The sequence below is a fragment of the Falco rusticolus genome, chromosome 1 (genome assembly GCF_015220075.1).
Source record: "Falco rusticolus isolate bFalRus1 chromosome 1, bFalRus1.pri, whole genome shotgun sequence".
NCBI lineage: Eukaryota > Metazoa > Chordata > Aves > Falconiformes > Falconidae > Falco > Falco rusticolus.
The window spans coordinates 8,472,117-8,492,139 of NC_051187.1; the positions used below are offsets into that span (position 1 = coordinate 8,472,117).

At 62.1% G+C, this 20,023-nt stretch overlaps 2 protein-coding genes across 2 annotated transcripts; one reads left to right on the plus strand and one right to left on the minus strand.

The window, feature by feature from the left end:
- The first annotated feature begins 2,915 nt into the window (after nt 1-2,915).
- UBALD2 (UBA like domain containing 2) lies at nt 2,916-8,126 on the plus strand. The gene is made up of 3 exons (XM_037408917.1): nt 2,916-3,128; nt 3,677-3,739; nt 7,046-8,126. Exons 1-3 carry the CDS (start codon nt 3,009-3,011, stop codon nt 7,364-7,366), a joined length of 504 nt encoding a protein of 167 aa, XP_037264814.1. The 5' UTR covers nt 2,916-3,008; the 3' UTR covers nt 7,367-8,126.
- A 256-nt stretch (nt 8,127-8,382) lies between these two features.
- QRICH2 (glutamine rich 2) lies at nt 8,383-19,638 on the minus strand. Its single transcript, XM_037400639.1, has 16 exons — nt 16,578-19,638; nt 15,486-15,575; nt 13,352-14,072; nt 13,118-13,212; nt 12,903-12,991; nt 12,626-12,740; nt 12,267-12,455; nt 11,859-11,984; nt 11,561-11,635; nt 11,106-11,279; nt 10,833-10,948; nt 10,419-10,484; nt 10,029-10,130; nt 9,270-9,438; nt 9,047-9,125; nt 8,383-8,626 (listed from the first exon to the last, which is right to left on the minus strand). Exons 1-16 carry the CDS (start codon nt 16,926-16,928, stop codon nt 8,439-8,441), a joined length of 2,745 nt encoding a protein of 914 aa, XP_037256536.1. The 5' UTR covers nt 16,929-19,638; the 3' UTR covers nt 8,383-8,438.
- Nucleotides 19,639-20,023: the final 385 nt, after the last annotated feature.

Consider the following 20,023-nt stretch of genomic DNA (forward strand, 5'->3'; position numbering starts at 1 on the left):
CAGGGGCAGCTCTGTACCCCATCTGTCAGCCTGCCACTGTCACACCGGGACCCCCAACCCCAGCAGTGACACCGTGTCGGTGCCACTGGATGTCACACCCGGGCTGGGTGCTAAGGGGAGCATCGGCCAAAGAGGAGCCGAGGGCGACATCAGTGCCGGGAGCCTGCTCCAGCTCCTGGTGCTGGCACCCAGCTGGGAGCCCCGAGACCCCAGGGGCTGATCCCTGCTCACCCCAGTGCATGTTGTGGGGACCCTGTTCTGCGCATGGATTGTTTAAAAATCCAGTGCAGCCCAGAACTGCTGAATGCTGGTGCGGCCCCGCTCCCCTGCCTTGCTCCAGCCAGCAACAACAGGGAGAAACACGAGCCTAGGAGAGGGAGCCAGCACATTTCATTACCGGCACACAACAGACTGCAGGGTTTTAGTGCAGATAATAATTCAAAGTTATCCCCGTGCAGATCCATAACCCAGCAGTCATTACACGCAGAGCTGCTGTGTGCATGCACGGCTTGTGGGTTTTTTTTTTTCAGTGATTACTGCAGCAGAGGATTTTGTAGGACAGTGCCGCAGTGGAGTGCGGGAGCGCTGGCAGGAGCTGGGTGACGATACGGCTTCGAGGGCAGGTTCCCTCCCAAGCCTGCCTGGCTGCATACATGCTGCGCCCCAGCGCACGTAAAGCCAGGGCAAACCCCAGTGGGGCTGACCCAGCAGGGCCATGGGGAGGGGGAATCCAGTGCACAGAGAAAAAGCAACGTTTAAGTCCAAAATGCACTTGCTGCTGGGCAAGATGCAAGTCTGACGCGCTCATGCTGCCCAGCTGTGGGATTTGGTGTGTGCGTGTTTGGCAGGGAAAGAGGATCCTGCTCCTGCCTCCTCGTGCTGAAAGGGAAACCGAGTCACGGGAGGGCACAGCGGTTTGCTCACAGGTTTAACAGGAGAGTGAGAGGCTCACCTGTTGCAGCAAATGTTTGTCCATATTCCCAGTCCACTCCCAGTCCCTCCAGCAGTCACTTGCACAAGCTGCAGAGCCAACAATGCAGTCCTGGGCTGGCTCTGATGCCAGCGCTTGCAGCCCTGCAGGGTGACGATGGCTGGGGAGACAATGGCCCCTTCATTCGTGGGTGCTGAGCCCTGACGGGGGCTGCCACATCGTTGTTACCCCCAAAGGCTGGTTCCCAGAGCAGCTCCTGGCTGGGAAGGTGGAGCAGGGTGCTGGGAGCCCACACCCTGCCCGGAGGGGTGACCCCACACCCCTTGTGGGTCCCAGCGCCTGCCAGGGAGGATGGAAGAGCATCTCATGCAGAATCAGGCCAGGGAGAGTTGACAGTGAAGCCTCGCTGCAAACCCTGCCCCAAAACGGGGCTTCTCCACCAGCTGTTTTGTTTGGTGGGAACAGCTGAGGTGTCTGCAGCAGGCCGGCTGGGTACAGGGTCTCATCCTGAAGGACTGAAGGTCCTGCTGCTTTTCCAAATGTCACTAACGCTGCGTTGTATCACAGCCTCGGATGCCCGCTGCCCACGTGAACCCCGCGGGTTCGTGAGCCAGGGCTCACAAGCAGCTTTTCCCTGGTTTTTACAGGCAGGTGCTCCCCGAGGCCGGCTGCTCACAGCTTTGCGAACTCAGCTAGAAGCCGCGCTGTGCAGGCAAGTGGGTGTTTTTGGCAGGCAGGAGGCCCTGAGCACTCTCCAGGGCTGTGCGTAAAGGGGCTACATGCAGGAGGCAGGCAGGGATGGGATCCCAGCTTCCGGAATTGCTCCTCTTACACCTCGACCTGCCTCAGGACTGGTTTTGCTCCAGGAGGATGAAGCTGCCAAAATCTCAGCTGGGCAAGCGGGACCCTCCAGGCTCATCACTGCATCCCGGCAAGTGGGATCCCCTGAAAACCCCAGGGTGATGCCCAGCTTGGGGAAACGATACGCTGGCATTGCTCCCGTCACACTGCTGCCTGCTGAACCCCACCACCCACGGGACATCGGGACTTTGCAGAAGCCCCAGGTGGGCCCTCGCCCACCAGCTGCCGAGGTAACCAGCTACAGATGGCACTTCAAGTCTCCATCCCTTGGCTGGCTGGTCACCACTGCCACAGCCAAACCTCCAGGGGCTCTTTTCAGCTCGACCTATTTCCACGCCATCCATTTGCAAAGTCCCCGATTTATTCGTTTGGGTTTTAAACTCCACTTTTCCCTTTTTCATTAAAGGCTTCCAGGCGTGCATCGTGCCCGTGCTGCTCAGTCCCCAAACTCAGGAGGGCAGGTGGGCCTGGGGTGGGGGAGGGGGGGGGAAGCTCACCCTCGCAGGTTGCTGTTGAAGCTCCGAGTCACCAGAATTTTAAATATTCTATTACAAAAAAATCCCAAACAGAACAACCAAAACCCACCACCCAAAGCTCCAGACCCAGGGGCTCTGCCTGAGCCCCCAGCCGAGCCCCCAGCCCAGGCTTTCCTAGGGCAAGGCCAGGTGGGTGAGCTCGGGCCGGGGCTCACTCCCGGGTGGGGGTGGGGCCGCTGCCCCGGGGGCAGGGGGTCTCCGGGAAGGGGGAGCCGTGCCGGGGGGAGCCCCAGCCCGGAGCAGCCCCAGCCCCGGGGTGCCACCCCCACCCTCCCGCGCTTCTCAATGAACCTCCTCAATGAACGTGACGTCACCAACGCCGTCTGAAAAAAACCCTCGCAACCAATCAGCGGTCCGGCCGCTCCTTCCACCGGCCGCCCCGCCCTCCCGGGGGTTCAGCGACCAATAGCGATGCCTCCTGCAGCCAAAACACAAGCATCGACCAATGGGAAGGCAGAAGGGCGGGGCGCGGCGCCGGGGCAGCTGGAAGATTCGAACTGAACGCCCGTCGGGGCTGGCGGCGCGTCGGCGGCCAATCAGGGCGCGGGGGCGGGGCCTCCCCGGTGTGCCCCCCCCACCCCCCCCGCCGGTGCCCCCCCTCCCTCCGCCGCCCCCCGGTGTCGGCGCGGCGCGGGGCGGCGGGCGCGCTCCGGGCAGCGCTCGGCGGGGCCGCCCCCGCCATGTCGGTGAACATGGAGGAGCTGCGGCACCAGGTGATGATCAACCAGTTCGTGCTGGCGGCCGGCTGCGCCGCCGACCAGGCCAAGCAGCTGCTGCAGGCGGCCCACTGGCAGTTCGAGGTACGGGCCGGGCCCCCCCCAAACACACACAACCCCCCCACCCCCGAACCGGGGTGCCCCGCACCGGGAGCCCCCGCCACCCCGCAGGGCCTCGGGGCGGAAGGCCGGCCCAGTTGCGGCCCACCGACACGCGTGGCCGGGCCGGCACGGCTGCCCCCCCCCCCTCCCCCAGCACCCACGCGGTGGGGGGACCGGCTCCGCGATCGCCGCGTCTATTTATATTCGGGCCGTGACCTGAGCTGCGACTCCCCCCCCACCCCTGAGCTGGGGGCGGGGGTGCCGGGTAAACAAGGGGAGGGGGGTGGGCTGCACCCCCCCCGGCGTGGGGAGCCCCCGGGTGGGGGTGGGCGCGATGCCCCGTGGGTCGGGTGAAGGGCAGCGCCAGGCTCCCCCCGCCCCGGGCCTGCCTCGGCGGGGAGGGGGTCGCGGGTGCCCCTCGGGGCGGTCCCACGGGGGTGGGGGCTGCGGGGCGGGTTTGGGGGGGGGGGGGCGTGTTCCCCTTCCCCCTTTGTCTGGGGTGGGCTGGGGCTAACAGCTTGTCCCCACAGACGGCCCTCAGCGCCTTCTTCCAGGAGACCAACATCCCCAGCAGCCACCACCCCCCCCAGATGGTAAGTGAGACCCTCACCCCCTGACCCCCCTCCATCCCCTCCCCACCCCCCATCCCCAAAACCACCTTTACACCCACCCCCGGCAACTACCAACCCCCCGCACACACCCCCCACCACCACCACCTACAGCCACCCCCAGCTCAGGCCCCCCCGCCCCCCTGGGGGTCCGCAGCCCCCCCCCCGGGCCGTGGAGCTGTCAGCTCCCCTGCCAGCCATATTGCTCTGCGCCCGGAGGAACACGCAGCCGGCGAATGTAAACACGAGCTAAAATGTCTGCCAGGAAATAGTTGGTCTCGGCGAGCATCGCGCTGCCACTTGGGCTCCCCGGGCCGGGGCTGGGGGTCCGCTGCGACCCCCCCCCCTTCCCCAAAGGCTACTTGACCTTGGCCGAGGGCACGTCCCCTTGGGTCCAGGGGAGGAAGTTACCCCCCTCGGGGTGGGTTTTGTTGTGTTTCTTTGGGGTTTTTTCACCTTTTTGTTGGTTTTTTTTTTTTTTTTTTTTTTTTTGTCCTGCCGAGCGGTGCCGTGCGGGGGGAAGGAGCGGATCTGGACTCAGCCGATTTTTGCCCCTTTTTTCCTGCTGTCGGGAGATGGCCAGCCCACCCGGCATCGCTGGCAGCCACCGCTCGCTCTTGGAGAAAGTAATTTTGCCGGCCGGCTCCTGCTTAAACCCTTTTTATTGTAATTCCTTTTTCCCCTGCACATTTCCCTGCTGCCTCAGGGAGCTGGCAAAGGGTCACCTCGCGGAAAACCTTCTTTCCCAGTGGGATAGGGGACGGGAGAGGTGTTGGGAGCTGCCAGCCAGCTCCAGGCCTCGCTGTGTTTTCACACCAAAAGCCTCATTGGGGTGATTCCCATTGGGCAGCTGCTGGAAGCGGGATGCAGAGCAGCTCCCACGAAACCCATCCTGCAGCCCGTCCCTGTGCTCCCAAGTGGGACCCACTGATGACTGCAGCCACCCTGTCACCCCCACCCTGGGACCCACTGAGGACCGTGGCCACCTGGGGCAGCTCTCCCCCTTCCCCGCCGTGTTTTTCTAACACCGTGTGCTCCACGTGGTGACAAAATACCTTTCCACCCTCTCCCTAAATACTACTGCCTTGCATTTTTAGCATTTTTTTTTTTCCTACCACCCCAACCCCCCCAGCATCCTGATTCCTGCAGTTTAAAATAACCCGCACGGCTCCGGGCTGGGGGTGAGATGAGGGGCTTTACAGTTGCGGTTTCTATTTCTTTTTCAAGTGACAGAGAACAAAGCTGTGAGCACAGCAGCACTCACAGCATTACAGCGTGGGGCGGCACGATGCCTTCACCCCATGGAGGGGGGGCTCCCGCACCCAGCAAAACCCCCGGGGGTCCAGGCTGCAGGGAAGGGACCCACCAGAGCTGTGCAGTGTGTTGGTGCGGCAGCTCATGGTGGGACCGACCCTCTGACAGCTGAGTGGCTCCTGAACAAAAAGTGTTGGAGGAGGAAGGCAATAATTGCCTGGGAATGCTTACGGGGTTTTTTAAACTGATGTTTGAAATTAACCTGGCAAACACCACCCCAGAAGCTCAGAGCTGTGTCCCCCCCCTCCAGCACCGTGTCCGATCTCAGCCCAGGGTGGTGGTTGGTGCGTGGCTGTGGTGGTGTTTTTTTGAAAACACCGTTGCTTGAAGTTTTTTGGGGTTTTGTTTTTTTTTCAACAAGTATCTTTTCAGATACTGCCAAATTTATAGGCTGTATAAAACAAACAAAAAAATGATCTGGTTTACCACCACTTTGAGGTGAGCTCTGAAATAAGTTTTCCAAAAGTCTCTGTGCAGCAAGGGAGGAATGGCCGTGCTTGCCACCAACCCGTTCAGTGGCAGCCTGGCTCTGATGGCATTTTTGGGGTGCCCCAGCTCCTCACACTGATGGGAGCCCATCCATCCCGTTGCCAGCGCCAGTCTGCTGGCTGCTGCTTCCTCGAGGTGGGGAAGCACCCTTTGAACGGGTGCAGCTGGGACCCCCCTGGCCGGGGCTTGCCTGCAGCCGGGGGGGAGCAGGGAGCAGCTACAGTGTGCCCGGCTCCTTCCTCCTTGCATCCCGGGGTGGCCGGGATGGGGGTGAGGAGGAACCTTGAAGAGGGATTGGGGTGTTTGCGTGTGCTGGGGCTGCTGACCACCAGCCAGGGGCAAATTCTGGGATAAACCCTGGGAAGGGGGAGTGTTGCCGGTCAGATGTGTCCCCCTGCTCCCCAGTGCTGAAGGCAGCAGGTGCTGCCCTCGCCCCTTGGCACTGCTCTGCATCCCCACAGCTGGCGAGATGCTCCGCTGTGCTCCGAGCTCCAATGGGAGCTGCGGCTCCGCAAGGGGGACAGGGATTTGGGATGGATTTAACCCAGAGGGGTGAAGCCCCCTGCACATGCACCACTTCTGTGTCCACGCATCCCCTCCCAGTGCATTCCCCCTGCCCACACGTGCTGCCCATACACAGATCCCTTCCCCGTGCAACACCATGGAGTTTTTGATCTAGCTGGGAGGAGGGGGGTGGGGAGTGCCCCCCCAAGACTGTACCTCGCCAGGGACCTGGCTGGACAAAACGCTGCTATTTCTAACCCCCCGTGCATGTTCAGAGCAGCCTGTGGCACAACGCTCCCTGCCAGCAACCCCGCTCTGGAGATAGAAGAGGCAGCAGAGGTGTTCCGGCCGGCACCCACCCTATTTTTCACTACTGGGGTGAAGCCCCCTCCCCATCCCCTTTGGGGGGCTTTAACATCCCCCACACTCAGAGCGTAGCACATGCTTTGGTGAATTGGGGCCCTCAGTGCTGCCAGCCCCTGAGCCCCAGCGCAGGACCGGGACCCCCACCAGATTTTCCTCTGCCAGCGAGGTTGGCTGGGCAGGGGCCGGATCCGTTCCTGGCTGGGCGCTGTATTTAGCTGGGTGCGCAGCAGGGGCTGTACCGGGAACCGCATGGGGCCCACCCACTGTTATAGAGTGCAAAGGGGAGGGGGGCCAGGGGGGACCCCAACACCCTCCTCACACATCAGGCTTTGAGCACCCTGGATGGTCCAAATTGTCCTGCCCGAGGCTGGGCTGGAGACCCTCCTCAGGCAGCCCCCACGCCTCTGGGGGAGCCCCCTGCACCCTTGGAGTCTGCATGGCAGCGCCGGATACCCCAGGACTGGCCAGACCCAGGTTCTGAGCATCCCCTGGGGCTCGAGGGTCCCAGGGGTGGGATGCAATTGGGAACCTGTGATGGGTCTGGCTCCTGCGGGTGGCTTGGGACCCCAAAACTATCCATGACCGATCTGATGCCCATTCTCTCCTCTCTTCCCGCAGATGTGCACCCCCAGCAACACGCCGGCCACGCCACCCAACTTCCCGGATGCCCTGGCCATGTTCTCCAAGCTGCGGACCTCCGAGAGCCTGCAGAGCAGCAACAGCCCCATCACCTCCATGGCCTGCTCCCCTCCGGGGAGCTTCAGCCCCTTCTGGGCCTCCTCGCCCCCCAGCCACCAGCCCGCCTGGCTGCCTCCCTCCTCGCCCACCGCCCACGGCCTCCACCACCATCTGCACCACCCGCAGCCCGCCTGGCCCCCTGCCCCCCCACCTGCCACCCCCCCACAGAAAGCCGTGGCCACCATGGATGGCCAGAGATAAGACTGGGTTGGCAGAGGCAGGGGGGAATTGAGGAGGGGGCTGGGCCAGGGCGTTGGGAGCAGGGGCTCCCTGACAAACGCACTGGAATAATTTTCTAGGTTTTATTATTATTTTGTGGGGTTGGGGGAGGATACTGCCAGGGAGGGCACTGGCCCACAAGAGCCTCTGCAAGAGTTGCTAGCTGGTCTTTTCTCCCCCCATTTATTTTTTTTTTAAATATATAACTATAATATATAAATATATCTTAACATATATAAATCCAGAGAGGAGGAGCAGCAGCATGGAGGCAGCTGCCTGGTTGGGGGTGGGGGGGGTTGTCCCTACAGCTACTCCCCTGCCCTCAGCATCCCTGCAGCAGGGCAGGAGAGGGAAAGCAGGGAGTAATAAAAATATCAATGGACTGAGGTGGCAGTCAGCACCCTGGCTTGTGGCCACGGTGGTACCCTGGATCGTGGCCACATGGCATGGAGCTGCTGGACCCCCCACCAACCCCCGCTCTGGACTGCCCAGGTGCTTTTGGCAGTGCCCAGAGCAAACACGCCTCTCCTCTGATTTCCAAAATTCAGCCTGGCTTCTTGCACAGACTCCCCCTCCCCTCACCCCAGCAGCCCCTGCCCTGTCCTCCCTTGGCACCCCCAGGGCTGAGGGGGATTTATCTAGGTGATGCCCCTCCTGTCCCTGTGATAGCTGTTCATGGCCCTTCCCCATAAAGGGGGAACTGGGAGTTTTTTTAGTTTTCAAATCAATCTTGCTTAAAAAACAAAAACAAAAAAACCCACAAAAACAGGTTGAAGGTTTTTTATTAATTTAAAAATAATAATAAAAAAATCACTTTTTTAACAGCAGCTGTCCCCGCCTTTTCTCTTTGCTGGGAGGATGATCCCTGGCAGGGCACCAAGAATGGGGGCGAGCCCCCCCATGCCACCCCACTGAAGCCCCCCCATGCCACCCCCTGAAACCCCCCACTGAAGCCCCCCCATGCCACCCCCTGAAACCCCCCACTGAAGCCCCCCCATGCCACCCCCCAGCCAGTGCCCTCAGGCGCCACAGGCACCCTGCTATCTGTCCTCCTTTAGTGCTGTTGCCTGTGACTGCTCGCGCTCCTGCTCGAGGGGGTGGGTTTGCCCAGGAACCCCAAGTCCCACTCAGCTGGCATGCTGCTGGACTTGTGGTGAAGGGGCTGGATGAAGATTCCCGGTGCTGCCTGGCCCGGCTGGCTGTAGGGTATTGCTGGCTTCTGCTCAGGTGAGGTGGCGGTGCCTGGGGGTGAAGAGCAGGGCTTAGTCCCCTTGCAGCCCCCAGGGGGTGGGCGCCAGCTGCGGGCAGCAGGGGCAGCGGCTCGGCCAGAGACAGCCCGAAACAGGGTCCTGGCCCCCACCCTGAAGCACACAGGCCGTAGTCCTACACTGGCCAGGGCTGCCCCACCATGGCCCCCCACCTCACTCCAGCTCCAATGTGGGGACCAGTCACCCCATGTGCCAGCCCTCCCCCTCCCTCCTACTTCCCCCCCCAGACCCCCTCCCACCCTGCCCAGCTGGGGGCACAGACCCCTGCTTGCCCCCAGTAGCAGGAGATGGCAGTGGGAGACAGGGGAAACACCGGCACCCCACGGACACCCTGCCCACCCACCATCCGCTTGGCATGCGCTGGATCCCCTCCCCACACATGCCCCGGCCGTACCCTCCTTGTCCACGAGTAGAGGCCGCCGGCCCTTGTAGATGCGGCCATCCCGGCCCACCAGCTCCACTTCGTCACCGAGCTGGGAGGGAGAGAGCAGGCTGGCTGAATTCAGCATCCCCAGGCAACCCTCCCACCCCCAGCTCTCCCTGGGGAAACAGGCACACAGCCCTCCCCGTGCTCAGCATCCCCCTCCCAGCCTTGGTCACCCCCACCATGTCCTTACCTTTGTCATCCCTACCTGGATGGGGAGCTGGGTGTGGGACTTGTGCAGCCGCAGGGTGCTGGGCGGGTGAGGCTGGAGCGTGGAGCTGCGCTGCAGCGGGGCACCGAGGGTGTGCTGGCCACCATGCTGCCGCGGCACAGTGGGGTACTGGCGTTCAGGCTTCTGCTCTCTGTGGGATGGCGCACAGGGATGCTCAGCACCTGGCACTGTGGCACCCCATGCTCCACCCTACCGCACCAGGGAGGGGGTCCAGGAGGTGCCCCCCAGCGGGCTGTGTCCCTCCTGGCTCCTTTCCCCCTGCCGCAGGAGATCCGCGCCCACCCAGCCGCACCAGTTCTGCTCTTTGCCCGGGGAGCCGGCCGTGGCCAGGGCAGGTGCCTGCACCCCGCGCACGGGGCACCGGCAGGCAGGAGCCGGGCTGCCCCAGCTGCGGGGCTGAACCTTGGCGACTTGTCTCACAGGAGGCACCTGATGCCCCACCAAGCCCGAGGGCAGGCTGAGACCAGGCACGGCTCATCACACCTGGCTTCAGCACCACGGAGGCAGAGAGCTGGGCTCCATGGGCAGCGCAGGGCAGGGCTGTCAAACCCCACAGACCCGGGGCAAGCACAGCTGACCCTCCCCCAGCACATCCCTGCTCCCCTGCCCTGCCCGGGCACCTCCAGACCCCGCTGTCCACACCCGGGGAAGAGCCCTCCCTCACTGGGGCAGGGACACCTCGCACCCCAAGGGCCAGGGATGGGTCCCCATGTCCCCTACCTGTGTTTCTGCTGTTGAGTTCCCTCTGCCTTGACAGCGGTATGGGGGTACGCAGCGGGGCAGGGGGGCAGTGGTGGCAGCAGTGGCAGCGTAGGGTTCGTTCTGGGGAGAACAGGAGCCACGTGTGAGTGACTGGGACAAACAACCCACCCTGGATTAAAGCCAGCAGCCCCAAACTCGCAGGCTTGTACCCCACGGCATCACCCTGCCTGCCACCCTCAGACAGGGGTCCCCATCCCCCCACAGGTGGGCAGAGGCCTCGGCAGGGTCAGCCCCTGCGAGGCAGACACCCTCACACCTGTGCCTGGCGCAGCAGGGCAGCACCAGCACCCATCTCCCCCTGTCCCACCCACACAGCCCGCCGATGCACCGCTGCTGAGCGATACTCACAGGCCAGGCACGAGCATGCTGAGGGGCCGGTCACAGGACAGGCAGCTAAACGGGACCAGCAGCTGCCTGTGGGGACACAAAAGGGATGGTGAGAGCTCCTGGGGGGGGCACAGCCTTGCCGACACACAAGCAGGCAGCTGGCGGGCAGCAGCAGGGTGCTGGGCACTTGGCTGTAGTGAGTTACAGTGTCTGGCAGGGGACAGCAGCTTCTGAGCCTGCTGGGTCCCCTACCAGCCCAGTAAGGTCCCAGCCCGCTGGCTGCTTACAAAAGAAAGGGGCTACGGTGGGGAGAGCAGCTGGTTGTGGGCTCCTGCCTGGGAAAAAGCTCCACCTCATACTGGGCACCGGAGGATCTGCCCGAGGGAACAGGGCAAGTGCTGTCCCCAAAGCCATCGCCGGCCCCATCGCACTCACTTCTTAATCCCAGCTCCGCTGTCAGGCATCGCCAGTAGCCTCTCCTTGAACTGCTTCAGGCTTCTCTTCCAGTTCTCTAGCTCCTGCTGGAAAGGCCCCAGCTCCAGGCAGTCCAGCTGTGGGGACACACACACCCTCAGCCAGCTGCCCTGGCACGGGACATCATGGTCCCCAGAGAAAAGGCAGCAGCAGGGATCCTCACAGGGATGCTGCCTTCGGCTGCCAAACCCTGGAAGTGACAGCTTTGCACCACAAAGATGAGCCACCCCTCACCTTGGAGTCCATCTCTTCACGGAGCTCACTGAGCTGCTGCTGGACCTGCTGCCAGCCCTGCCCCTGGCCCGTCACCTGGCTCCGCATCTCCTCTATGGTCTCGTACAGTCGCTCTATGTTGGACTCAAACTGTGTGCAGTTGACTTTGCCGGCCAGGGCAGCTTTGTCTGCTTTCTGGCAACAGAAAGAGGCAGGAGTGGGGTGGGGAAAGGATGGAGGTCAACAGGCAGGGCCAGCCTGTGTCAGGGGAAAGGGAGAAGTGCTCCTGTGGGGCCCTCCCTGCTCACCCCATCACCCCCGTGGGGTCAGACCCACCGGCCAAAGGGACCCACGGAGAGACAGAGGGACCTGCAGCTGCTCTGGAAATCCTCCCTCCCCCAGGCCAGTTCTAATGCCCCCACCCCAAGTGATAAGGAGCATCTATCACCCTGCCCAGGACCCCCTCAAGACCATACCACTTCCAGTTCCAGCGCCAGGTCTTCCTTCGCAGCTTTGTCCCTCTGCAGTCTTTCCACAGACTGGAACAGAACCTTCCAACACAGAAAGCACCCCATGACACCATGGCCGGGTTGGAACTGCCTCCCGGCCAGCCCAGCACTCCCGACTCCTCCCCATCCCTCAAAAACCTCTGGCAAAGGTACTTTGCCCCTCCACAGGGCTGCCAGCAGGCTGGCAGGGACACATCCTTTGTGGGCCCCAGCTGGGGGTCTGCCTGGAGGATGCTCTGACCCCTCAGGGGTTGCAGCCACCTACCTCTAGGTCTCCCTGCTTCCGCTGACAGTCAGCTACGAGATTCCCTGTGACATGGCTCAGTCTGTCACAGTCCTCTTGCGTCTGTCTGACATTGGCCTGGATGTGCTCCAGCAGCCCCTTGTCCTGCTTCAGGGAGCAAGACAACAAGGTGGTGCTGTACTGGGGGGCGGGGCAGGGGGGGGTCTAGCTGCCCGCAGGGACTAGAGCCAGGGTACTCGGCCGGTGGCCACAGGCTCTCAGTGCCAGCAGGACATTTGCATCAAGCCTTTCATTTCCTTCCACGCTGCTGACTCATCCATGCCAATTTGAGGGGCAGCAAGGGGCCCCCCCACATTACAGCAAAGCACAACCAGCCGGGGGTGTCCCAGCAGCCCCCTCCCAAGCCCGCCATGCCAGCAATCTCCCTACCTGGCTCCTCCCCGGCAGCTGCTGCGCCACCTTGCCCACTGCCTGCTGTGACATGGAGTTCACCTGCTCCTGGAGCTTCTTGTAGCACTGCAGGAGCTGCCCCAGCTGCCCACTGGCGTTCATGTTGCAGTCGGGGCACACTGCCTGCTCCTGCCCCACGCCCCTCTCCATCGCCTTCAGCTTGTCCAGCTGCAGCAAAGGGAGAAGGAACTGGCTCTGAGGTGGGATGGATGCAGCCAACAAACCCAGGTGCCGCGCAGACATGTTGGCCCCATCCTGCCAGGGGATACAGCCGGCAGCCATGCCAGGACCACCCCACGGAGCCAGCGGGCAGTGGGAATGCTCCCCCTGGACCTCACCTGCTCCTGCAGCTGGGCAGCCACCTCTGTCACCCTCTGCTCCAACGTGGCCTTGCTTGTGAGCTGCTGCTCCCTCAGCTCCCTCATTTCCTGCTGTAGCTCCCGCACCATGGTCCTGGCCAGCGAGACAGGGGCACGGGCAGGGTTAGCGTCCATGGGGCTGCTTGGGGGGTGGCCCTTGCCCCCAAACCGGGATGTTCCCAGCCCCCAGGATCCCTTGCAGCCCCCACCCACACACCACCCCCCCGAGGCACAAAACCCTCTCCCATCCTTTTACTCCAGGTGCAGTGTAGTCTCCTTGTCATCCTCTTGGCAGGCAGATCCAGCCTCCTGCAGCTTTTGAAGCACATCCTCCAGCTGCCTGATCTGGGAATGGCAGCGGTACCAGAGTCAGAGCACAGCCCCCCATGTTGTCCCAGCACGCAGGCCCTTCGGCTGCCCCTTCCCTACCCCCCATCCCCACAGCCCCATCAGGGACTGCTGCAGGCTCACCTTCCCCTTCTCGCCCTGCAGGTCACCAGCCAGCCCCTGCAGGGAGGACTTCTGGTCCTGGAGGTCCGCCAGGACGCTGCTGATACTCTCCTTGCCTAGAGGGATGTGATCCAAGGGGACATGCTCTCAGTGAGTGGGGTCTTGCCCTTGGGGCCAGCCTGGCCCCACAACAAGCCCCTGAGCCAGGCCGGCCCCATGCCAAATGCTCCCCACCAGCCCTCCCAGGGCTCCCACCTTCCTTCAGGAAGAGCAGGCTCAGCTTCTCAACCTCTCCATGTCCTGCCTTGGTGGCTTCTAGCTGGGCCACCTGCTCCTTCAGGCTTGTGTAGAGGAGGCCCAGCTGTCCAACCTGGCGTAGAGCCTCTGCTGTGTCCGCAGAGTGGTCAGAGTGTGAACCCATCGCTGGCTCTTGCAAGGGGGACACAATGTTGAGGGGCATCTCTAAGCCCTGGGCTGTTGCCCAGGAGGTCTCTGGGGCTGGCTGTCCGGCCCTGGCAGGCTGCATGCTGGGTGCAGCCACAGGACCTGCAGCATCAACTTGCATCCCCTGAGCAGGGCCAGTGGCCTCAGGGGACACCTCCTTTGCACTCTGAGGGCTGGGGTCCGTGCAGAGGGGGCCTGGCTGAACCTCTGCTCCTCTGCCCTGGGTCCCTTGAAGTGCTGGCTGCATCTCCAAGGAGGCGGTCTGGGTGCTGGAGGCCTCTGGTTGCACCCCTGCAAGAGTGGCCTGGATCCCAGGGGACTCTGGCTGTGTCCCCGGGGAGGTGGTGCTCCCATCAGAAGTCCTTGCTTGATCAGAGCGAGCGCCTGCCCACTTCTGAGGGCTCCCCTTGGTGGTGCTGGGGGCAGGCTGTGTCCGGGGCTCCTTCGGCCCCAGCGCTGAGCTCGCTCCATGCAGCGTGTCCACAGCTGAAGCCTGGGGCTCAGCAGGGGCAGACTGGCCCCCAGTGCCCTCCTGGGAAGAGGCAGGAATGGGGAGCAGGTTTATGGGCAGAAATGCAGCAGCACGGGCAGACCCACAGCCCCCCTGCCCTGTCCCCAACCCCTCCCCCCCTTCACCAAGCCAAACCCAAGTACTCCACGAGAGCCCAAAGGCAAAGTGCACACCCCACGGACACCCCTCGAGCTCCCACAACCACAGCCCCTCCCCAGCCGTTTCAGGAGCAGCAGCCCCAGTCCAGATTTGGGAGCCAGGGGCTGTTGGGGGACATGGGTGCAGCCGGCCCCTCAAGGAGGTACCAGCACCCACTGGTTTTCCCCACCAGCCTAAACACAGCCCTTTGCTGAGGAGAACATGCTCAGAAAGTGCACGTCGGGCCAGCCAAGGAGCTGCCCACACTCTGCCGATGCCAGGTCCTGCCTGACAAGGGATGCGCAGGGCAGACAAGTGCTGGGCAGACCTCTGCAGAGGCCCTGGGGGTGCAGCAGCTGGAGGCGCTGGGGACCGCGCTCCTGCAGAGAGGATGCCCCAGCACTTGCCACCAGCAGACCTCGGCCACCTCCTCCTCCTCCTCTCTCTCCTGCTTTGCTGCCCACCAGGCAACCCTCCAACACCTCCCAGCACACCATGGTGCTCACCTCCTCCGGGGCCAGGCAGAGGCTCCGCTCTTCCTTCAGACCTTCCTGGGGAAGGAAGGATCAAGGGGTCAGCCCAGCCACATAGCCAGGGCTGGGGCAGGAGCAGCAGGAGTGCCAAGCCCCACAGCATCACTGCCCAGCACTGCTGGGGACCCGACACGGAGGGACCAGGTGCACTGGTCCCCCGGGGATGCAGCTACCCCCTGTCCTTCAGAGGGATCCACATGCGCTTGTGGCCGTGCCACACCACTTTCAGGTATTGTCTGCCCACGGTGGCCTGGCAGCTGGCTGGCAGCATCGCCGAGGTTCCCCTGGGGGAGGTAGAGGAGAGGGACAGCTGTAAGATTGGAATGAAGGATCCACAAAGGAGCTTGGGTGCAAGGCAGAGGGACGCTGGGCAGGGCTCTGCCTGGGGGCCGGGGCTGTGTTGCACAGGTAGATCTTGATCTCCCCTCCTTCCCAGCACCCACATGACTCTTTCTATGGCCCTTTAGTTAAGAAGCGCCTCAGTACCACATTGCTTGACACCTGCAGTTACCTCTACCAGCAGCCTGTGCCGCAGGCAGTGGTGCCCGTTCCTACCCTCCCCAGGACAGCCCTGGCAGGAGAAGGGTGGGGGGCTGCAGCTGGGGTGGGCTGAGCCCCAACGCGCCCCTCTGGGACACCCTTCCCACGCACTCTTCCCCCCAGGGGCCCTTCATGCTGTGTGACACCCAGGGCCGCAGGGAGGGGCATGGAGGGGGGTGAGGGACCAGTGCCCCTCCTGGGGACACCAGCAGCAGCAGCTCACCAAGCCGAGTGCCTTCTGGATCATCCTGATGTCCTCCGCCACCTTCACCCTGCTGATCTCCTCCAGGAGATTCAAGAAGAGCACCAGGACCTAGAAGGGGAGGGGGGGTTGAGCCCCAGGGGAGGGTGCCTGGAGACCAGGCCCCCGGCTCTGGTCTGTCCAGAGCAGGGGGGGCAGCGCAGGGTCCGGCCCAGCCAAGCGGGCAGGGCACTGTGGCCAGCGCTTTCCATTCACCGTGTCTTCGACAGCCAAGAAGGGGCAGCAGCCCCCAGGGACCCTCACCCCTGCCCTGGGCCCATTGCACAACTCGCGTCAGCAGGGACGGATCTGGCCCTGCCTGCCCGCTCCAGGCTCTGTGCCAGCGCTGGAGCGGATCCAAAGGGCAAGGAGCTGCTGCCACCCCTCGAGGGCAGCCTGGCCAGGGAGGGCACTGGTGGCCGCCACTAACGAAGCCGGAGCCACCGAGCAGAGGCCAGACCCACCCCGCAGAGGGCGAGTGCTCCCTGCCCACCCCCCAGGGGACATCCTCCCGAATTGTGCCAGCCCCGGCAGGATCCGGCCCTGTAGTGCTGGGGCAGCTCTTTCCTTGGCCCTGAGCGCCTCTCTTCCCGCTGGGGATGCTCGGGAAAAGCAGGGCCATGAGCAGCTCTGTGCCAGGCAGCTCAGTGCCCCCCTGCAGCGCCCACCCAAGTCGGGCTGAGCGCTTGGGTGAGCCCGGGGGCCTTTCGGTGGGAGATGAGGCCCACAAGGTGCTGAGGGAACCTCATCTGCCCAAGGAGCAGGTGCCATCCCTGGCTTTTCAGGAGCGCAGAAGAGAGGGAGGGAGGGAGAGGGTGGTGGGGCTGGAAGCCGGGGGGCTGAACCTGCGGCCAGGGGGCACCGGGTGCTCTGTCGCACCCGCCGCTCATGGATGGCAACGGCGGGAGGGCCCAGAGCCACCCGAGCAGCATCTCAGCTCTTCCTGGCCCAAACTCCATCCCCACCGTGAGCAGGGGCTTCAAGCAGGCCTTGCTCTATGGGGCAGTGCACAGCCCCCGGAGGGGGGGGCACCTCGGAGTGGGGGGCACCCAGGGCACTGGGAGGAGCCTCTACCTTGGAGACGCCGCTCACACCGCCTTCCTCCACCTCCTTCACATCAGCGGCTGCAGAGGCGACCCGGGGGCTGCTGGTGGTCTTCTGCAGCAGGTGCTCCGGCAACTCCTGGCCCTTGGACCGGGCCTGGGTCCCACCTGCCGCCTCCTCCAGCCCGGGGGGGGCCTCGGCAGGCTGGGCCCCCTCCGGCTGCGTTGGGCTGAGCCCCTGCTGCTGCCCAGGCAGCTCACACAGGCCCAGGCCCCTGAGGATGCCCTCCAGCAGCCTGTGCAGTGCATCGTAGTTCACGGTCGTGCCTTTGGAGTTCACAACGGCGAGCTCCAGCAGCTGGGGCAGGCTGAGCGAGGCCATCTCCGCTAGCAGCGTCTACGATCTCGCCATAGCGCCTGGCCTGGGGGGAATCTGGCAGAGGCAGCAGCCTTCCCCCCACTCCCACTCCCCCCTAGCCCGCAAAGCAACCGACCCCCAGCAAAAGTGAGGCAGATAGGGGCGGGAGGGAGGGGAGGGGAGGGGAGGGGAAGGGGCTACGGGTGCTCCCCCAGAGGTCAGCGCCTGCTGGCCGCCAGCCCGCCTCCCCGCCAGCCCGCACCCGCCGCACCTCAGCCGGCCCCGCGCCGTGGCCCTGGCTTTTCAAGGCTCCCGCCGCCGCCCATTGGCCGAGCCCGCTGCCCGTCAAAGTGGCGCTGCTATGGCGTCCCCCGTTGTTAGGCGACGGCGCGGCGCCAGCCCCGCCCCCTGCCGCCAGCGCCGGGCGGCAGCTCCCCCGGGGCCAGCAGCCGCCTCCCCTCGGCGGTCGCCGTCGGGCCCCGGCGGCTGTCACCCGCTCCCTCCGGCGGGGGCAGGCCGCACGGCTCGCTGCCAGCGCGCTCTGCAGCAAAAGGCTGGGCAGCAGCGACAAGAAACGCCGGGAAACGCGCGCTTCCACGCAGCCCTGCCCAGGCCCCTGCTCCCACGCGCGGGACAAATCCTGCACCCAGAGGCATCATCCATCAGACGGGTCCTGAGCAAAAGAACCAACTTCTCTTTCTCAAGAGGGAGGTCAATGTGGGGGTTGCTTGGAAGGGAACGTGTATATGCTCAGAACTTTCTCCTGCTAGGTGAGCACCTCTGCCAGCTCCCTCAGTACTCTCGTGTGGATCCCCTACAGCCCCAGAGACCTGTGCATGCCAGAGCGGAGCAGCAGGTCGCTACCCATTTCCCCTGGACATCATTCTGCTCCTCCTCCTCCCTCTCTTCCAGCTCAAGGAGCTGAGTACCTAGAGGGAAACGGGGCTTGCTATTAACGACAGAGCCAAAAAAAGGCATGAAGTACCTCAGCATTTTCCTTGTCCTTTGTGGCCACGTTGCCTGCCGCACCCAGTAAAGGATGAAGATTATCTTTCACCCTCCTTCTGTTTCTCATGTAGTTGTAAGAACATTTTTTGTTACCTTTTATGGCAGTGGCCAGCCTCAGTTCTTCCTGGGATTTCTGCTGTCTGATCTTCGCCCTGCGTAACCCCACAACATCCTTATAGTCCTCCAGAGCTGCCTGCCCTTTCTTCCAAGGGTGGTCGACTCTCCTTTCCCCCCCTGAGGTCCAGCCAAAGCTCTCTGTTCAGCCAGGTCAATCTTCTTCCCTACCTGCTCATCCTTCAGCACATAGGGACCGCCTGCTTTTGTACCTTTAAGACTATCTTCCTGAGGAATGCCCAGCCTTCCTGGACCTTGTGGCCCTTCAGAACTATCTCCCAAGGGATTCTGTTGACCAGGCTCCTAAGCAAGCCAAAGTCGGTCCTCTGGAAGTCCAAGCTAGCGGTTCTGCTGACTGCCCTCCTTACACCCCTGAGACTCAAAAATTATCATCTCATGATCACTATGCCCAAGACATTCTTCCGACCACCACATCACTCACTGGTTTTTCCCTGTTTGTAAACAACAGGTCCAGTGGGGCATCTCCCCTGGTTGGTTCGCTGACCAGCTGTGTCAGGAAGGTCTCTTGCACACGCTCCAGGAACCTCCTAGGCTGTTTCACCTCTGCTGTGTTGTACTGCCAGTGGACATCCCATAGGGCTGAAGTCCACCGCAAGAAGAAGGGCTAGCAAACACGAGGCTTCTTCCAAGTGCTTGTAGTATGTTTCATCTAGCCACAGCTCCCCCTGAAAATGAAACGGGAAGTCATTCTCTCACTGGGTCTCACAGTCCCCTAGTAGCCTGCTGCTAACAAAAGAAAACCTTGAGTTCCCTGTTTCCTGGGCCAAGAATGTATCATCTCTCTTTTCCACTCTTCAAGTGCCCGGTTGGCACGTTGGGAAAGTCCAGGACTGTTTCCACACTAACAGTGCTGGGAAGGAATTCTCTTGGTGGTTCTCCCTTTGCCCTGGTAGCCCATTGAGGGGACATCATGAAAGTTCTGCTACCTGCTTTCTGGGGTGAGAAAAGTAACTGCCAAGTTTTGTACTCGTACAGAGCCCACATGCTCCATGGAACCACCCAGCCACAGCCCCACCAGAGAAGGTGCCAGAAAAGAATTCTCTTGGTGGTTCTCACCCTGTCCTGGTAGCCATGTGGAGGACAGCACAAAAGTTCTGCTACCTGCTTTCTGGGGTGAGAAAATTCACTGCTTACTTTTGCATTCCAACAGAGCCCAAAAAACTCACCTTGGGGAAGTGCAGCACTGCTCCCCTGGAGAAGGTGCCAGGAAGGAATTCTCATTGGAAGAAGGGTTCGCCGGAGTCAAGAAGACGCTCAATATGAGTTATGCATCTTGCTCAACTTCATTAGTTTCTAACACTACTTACATAGAACCCATACACGTGCATATTCGTAAAGCAGAAATATAATTGGTTAGTAGTCTCTAAACACGCGCGGTTCTCACACCCCTAATTATCATGACTAAAATAAGCATTCTATCCATGTAGCTAATTGTGTTGCTGTGCTTCAGCCTTGTAGTTTGTTACTCCCTCTTTTCCCATACCGCTCCCTGTCTTTCTTGGCCCTGCACCTGCTTTCCCAGCAGCTGTAGCTTGTTACAGCCACGGCCTGTTGGCACAACATAATTGCTTGGTCTCAGGATTCAAGAATAGCTCAAGGCTGCCTTTCCTGTTAACTTCAGCACAGCGACTTCAGGACAATTCTGATTACAGGCCTATTCTAATACCAGGCCTGGATTGTGCAGATCTCCAGAGATTCTAAGGCCATGCTTCTGCAGCCATTCTTCTACAATTCCCCCTTTTTCCTTTGCACAAGCCAGGCCTGATTGGTTATGTTAAAAACTACTCTCTTTAAACAAGAAAAAACACAGCTGAAAACTAAAAGCCTTACAAGAATGATTATAACAAAGCGTATTCCTTCCATCAATAACGTCTTTAACCAACCTGTTACGCCCAATCCTCTCAACCATTCATCAAAGGGATTATCATCAACAAGAATATGCTTCATGTTTCCCTGCAGCTGTGACAACTTCTTGT

What these genes read in the sequence shown, in the direction of transcription:
- UBALD2 (XM_037408917.1), top strand. Translation starts at nt 3,009, where the DNA reads ATGTCGGTGAACATGGAGGAGCTGCGGCACCAGGTGATGATCAACCAG. An exon ending in CGGCCCACTGGCAGTTCGAG is followed by an intron (nt 3,129 to 3,676) that starts GTACGGGCCGGG and finishes TTGTCCCCACAG; the next exon opens with ACGGCCCTCAGCGCCTTCTT. An exon ending in GCCACCACCCCCCCCAGATG is followed by an intron (nt 3,740 to 7,045) that starts GTAAGTGAGACC and finishes CTCTTCCCGCAG; the next exon opens with ATGTGCACCCCCAGCAACAC.
- QRICH2 (XM_037400639.1), bottom strand. Translation starts at nt 16,928, where the DNA reads ATGGCCTCGCTCAGCCTGCCCCAGCTGCTGGAGCTCGCCGTTGTGAAC. An exon ending in GTGAAGAGATGGACTCCAAG is followed by an intron (nt 10,949 to 11,105) that starts GTGAGGGGTGGC and finishes GTGTCCCCACAG; the next exon opens with CTGGACTGCCTGGAGCTGGG. An exon ending in TCCAGGTAGGGATGACAAAG is followed by an intron (nt 9,126 to 9,269) that starts GTAAGGACATGG and finishes TCTCCCTCCCAG; the next exon opens with CTCGGTGACGAAGTGGAGCT.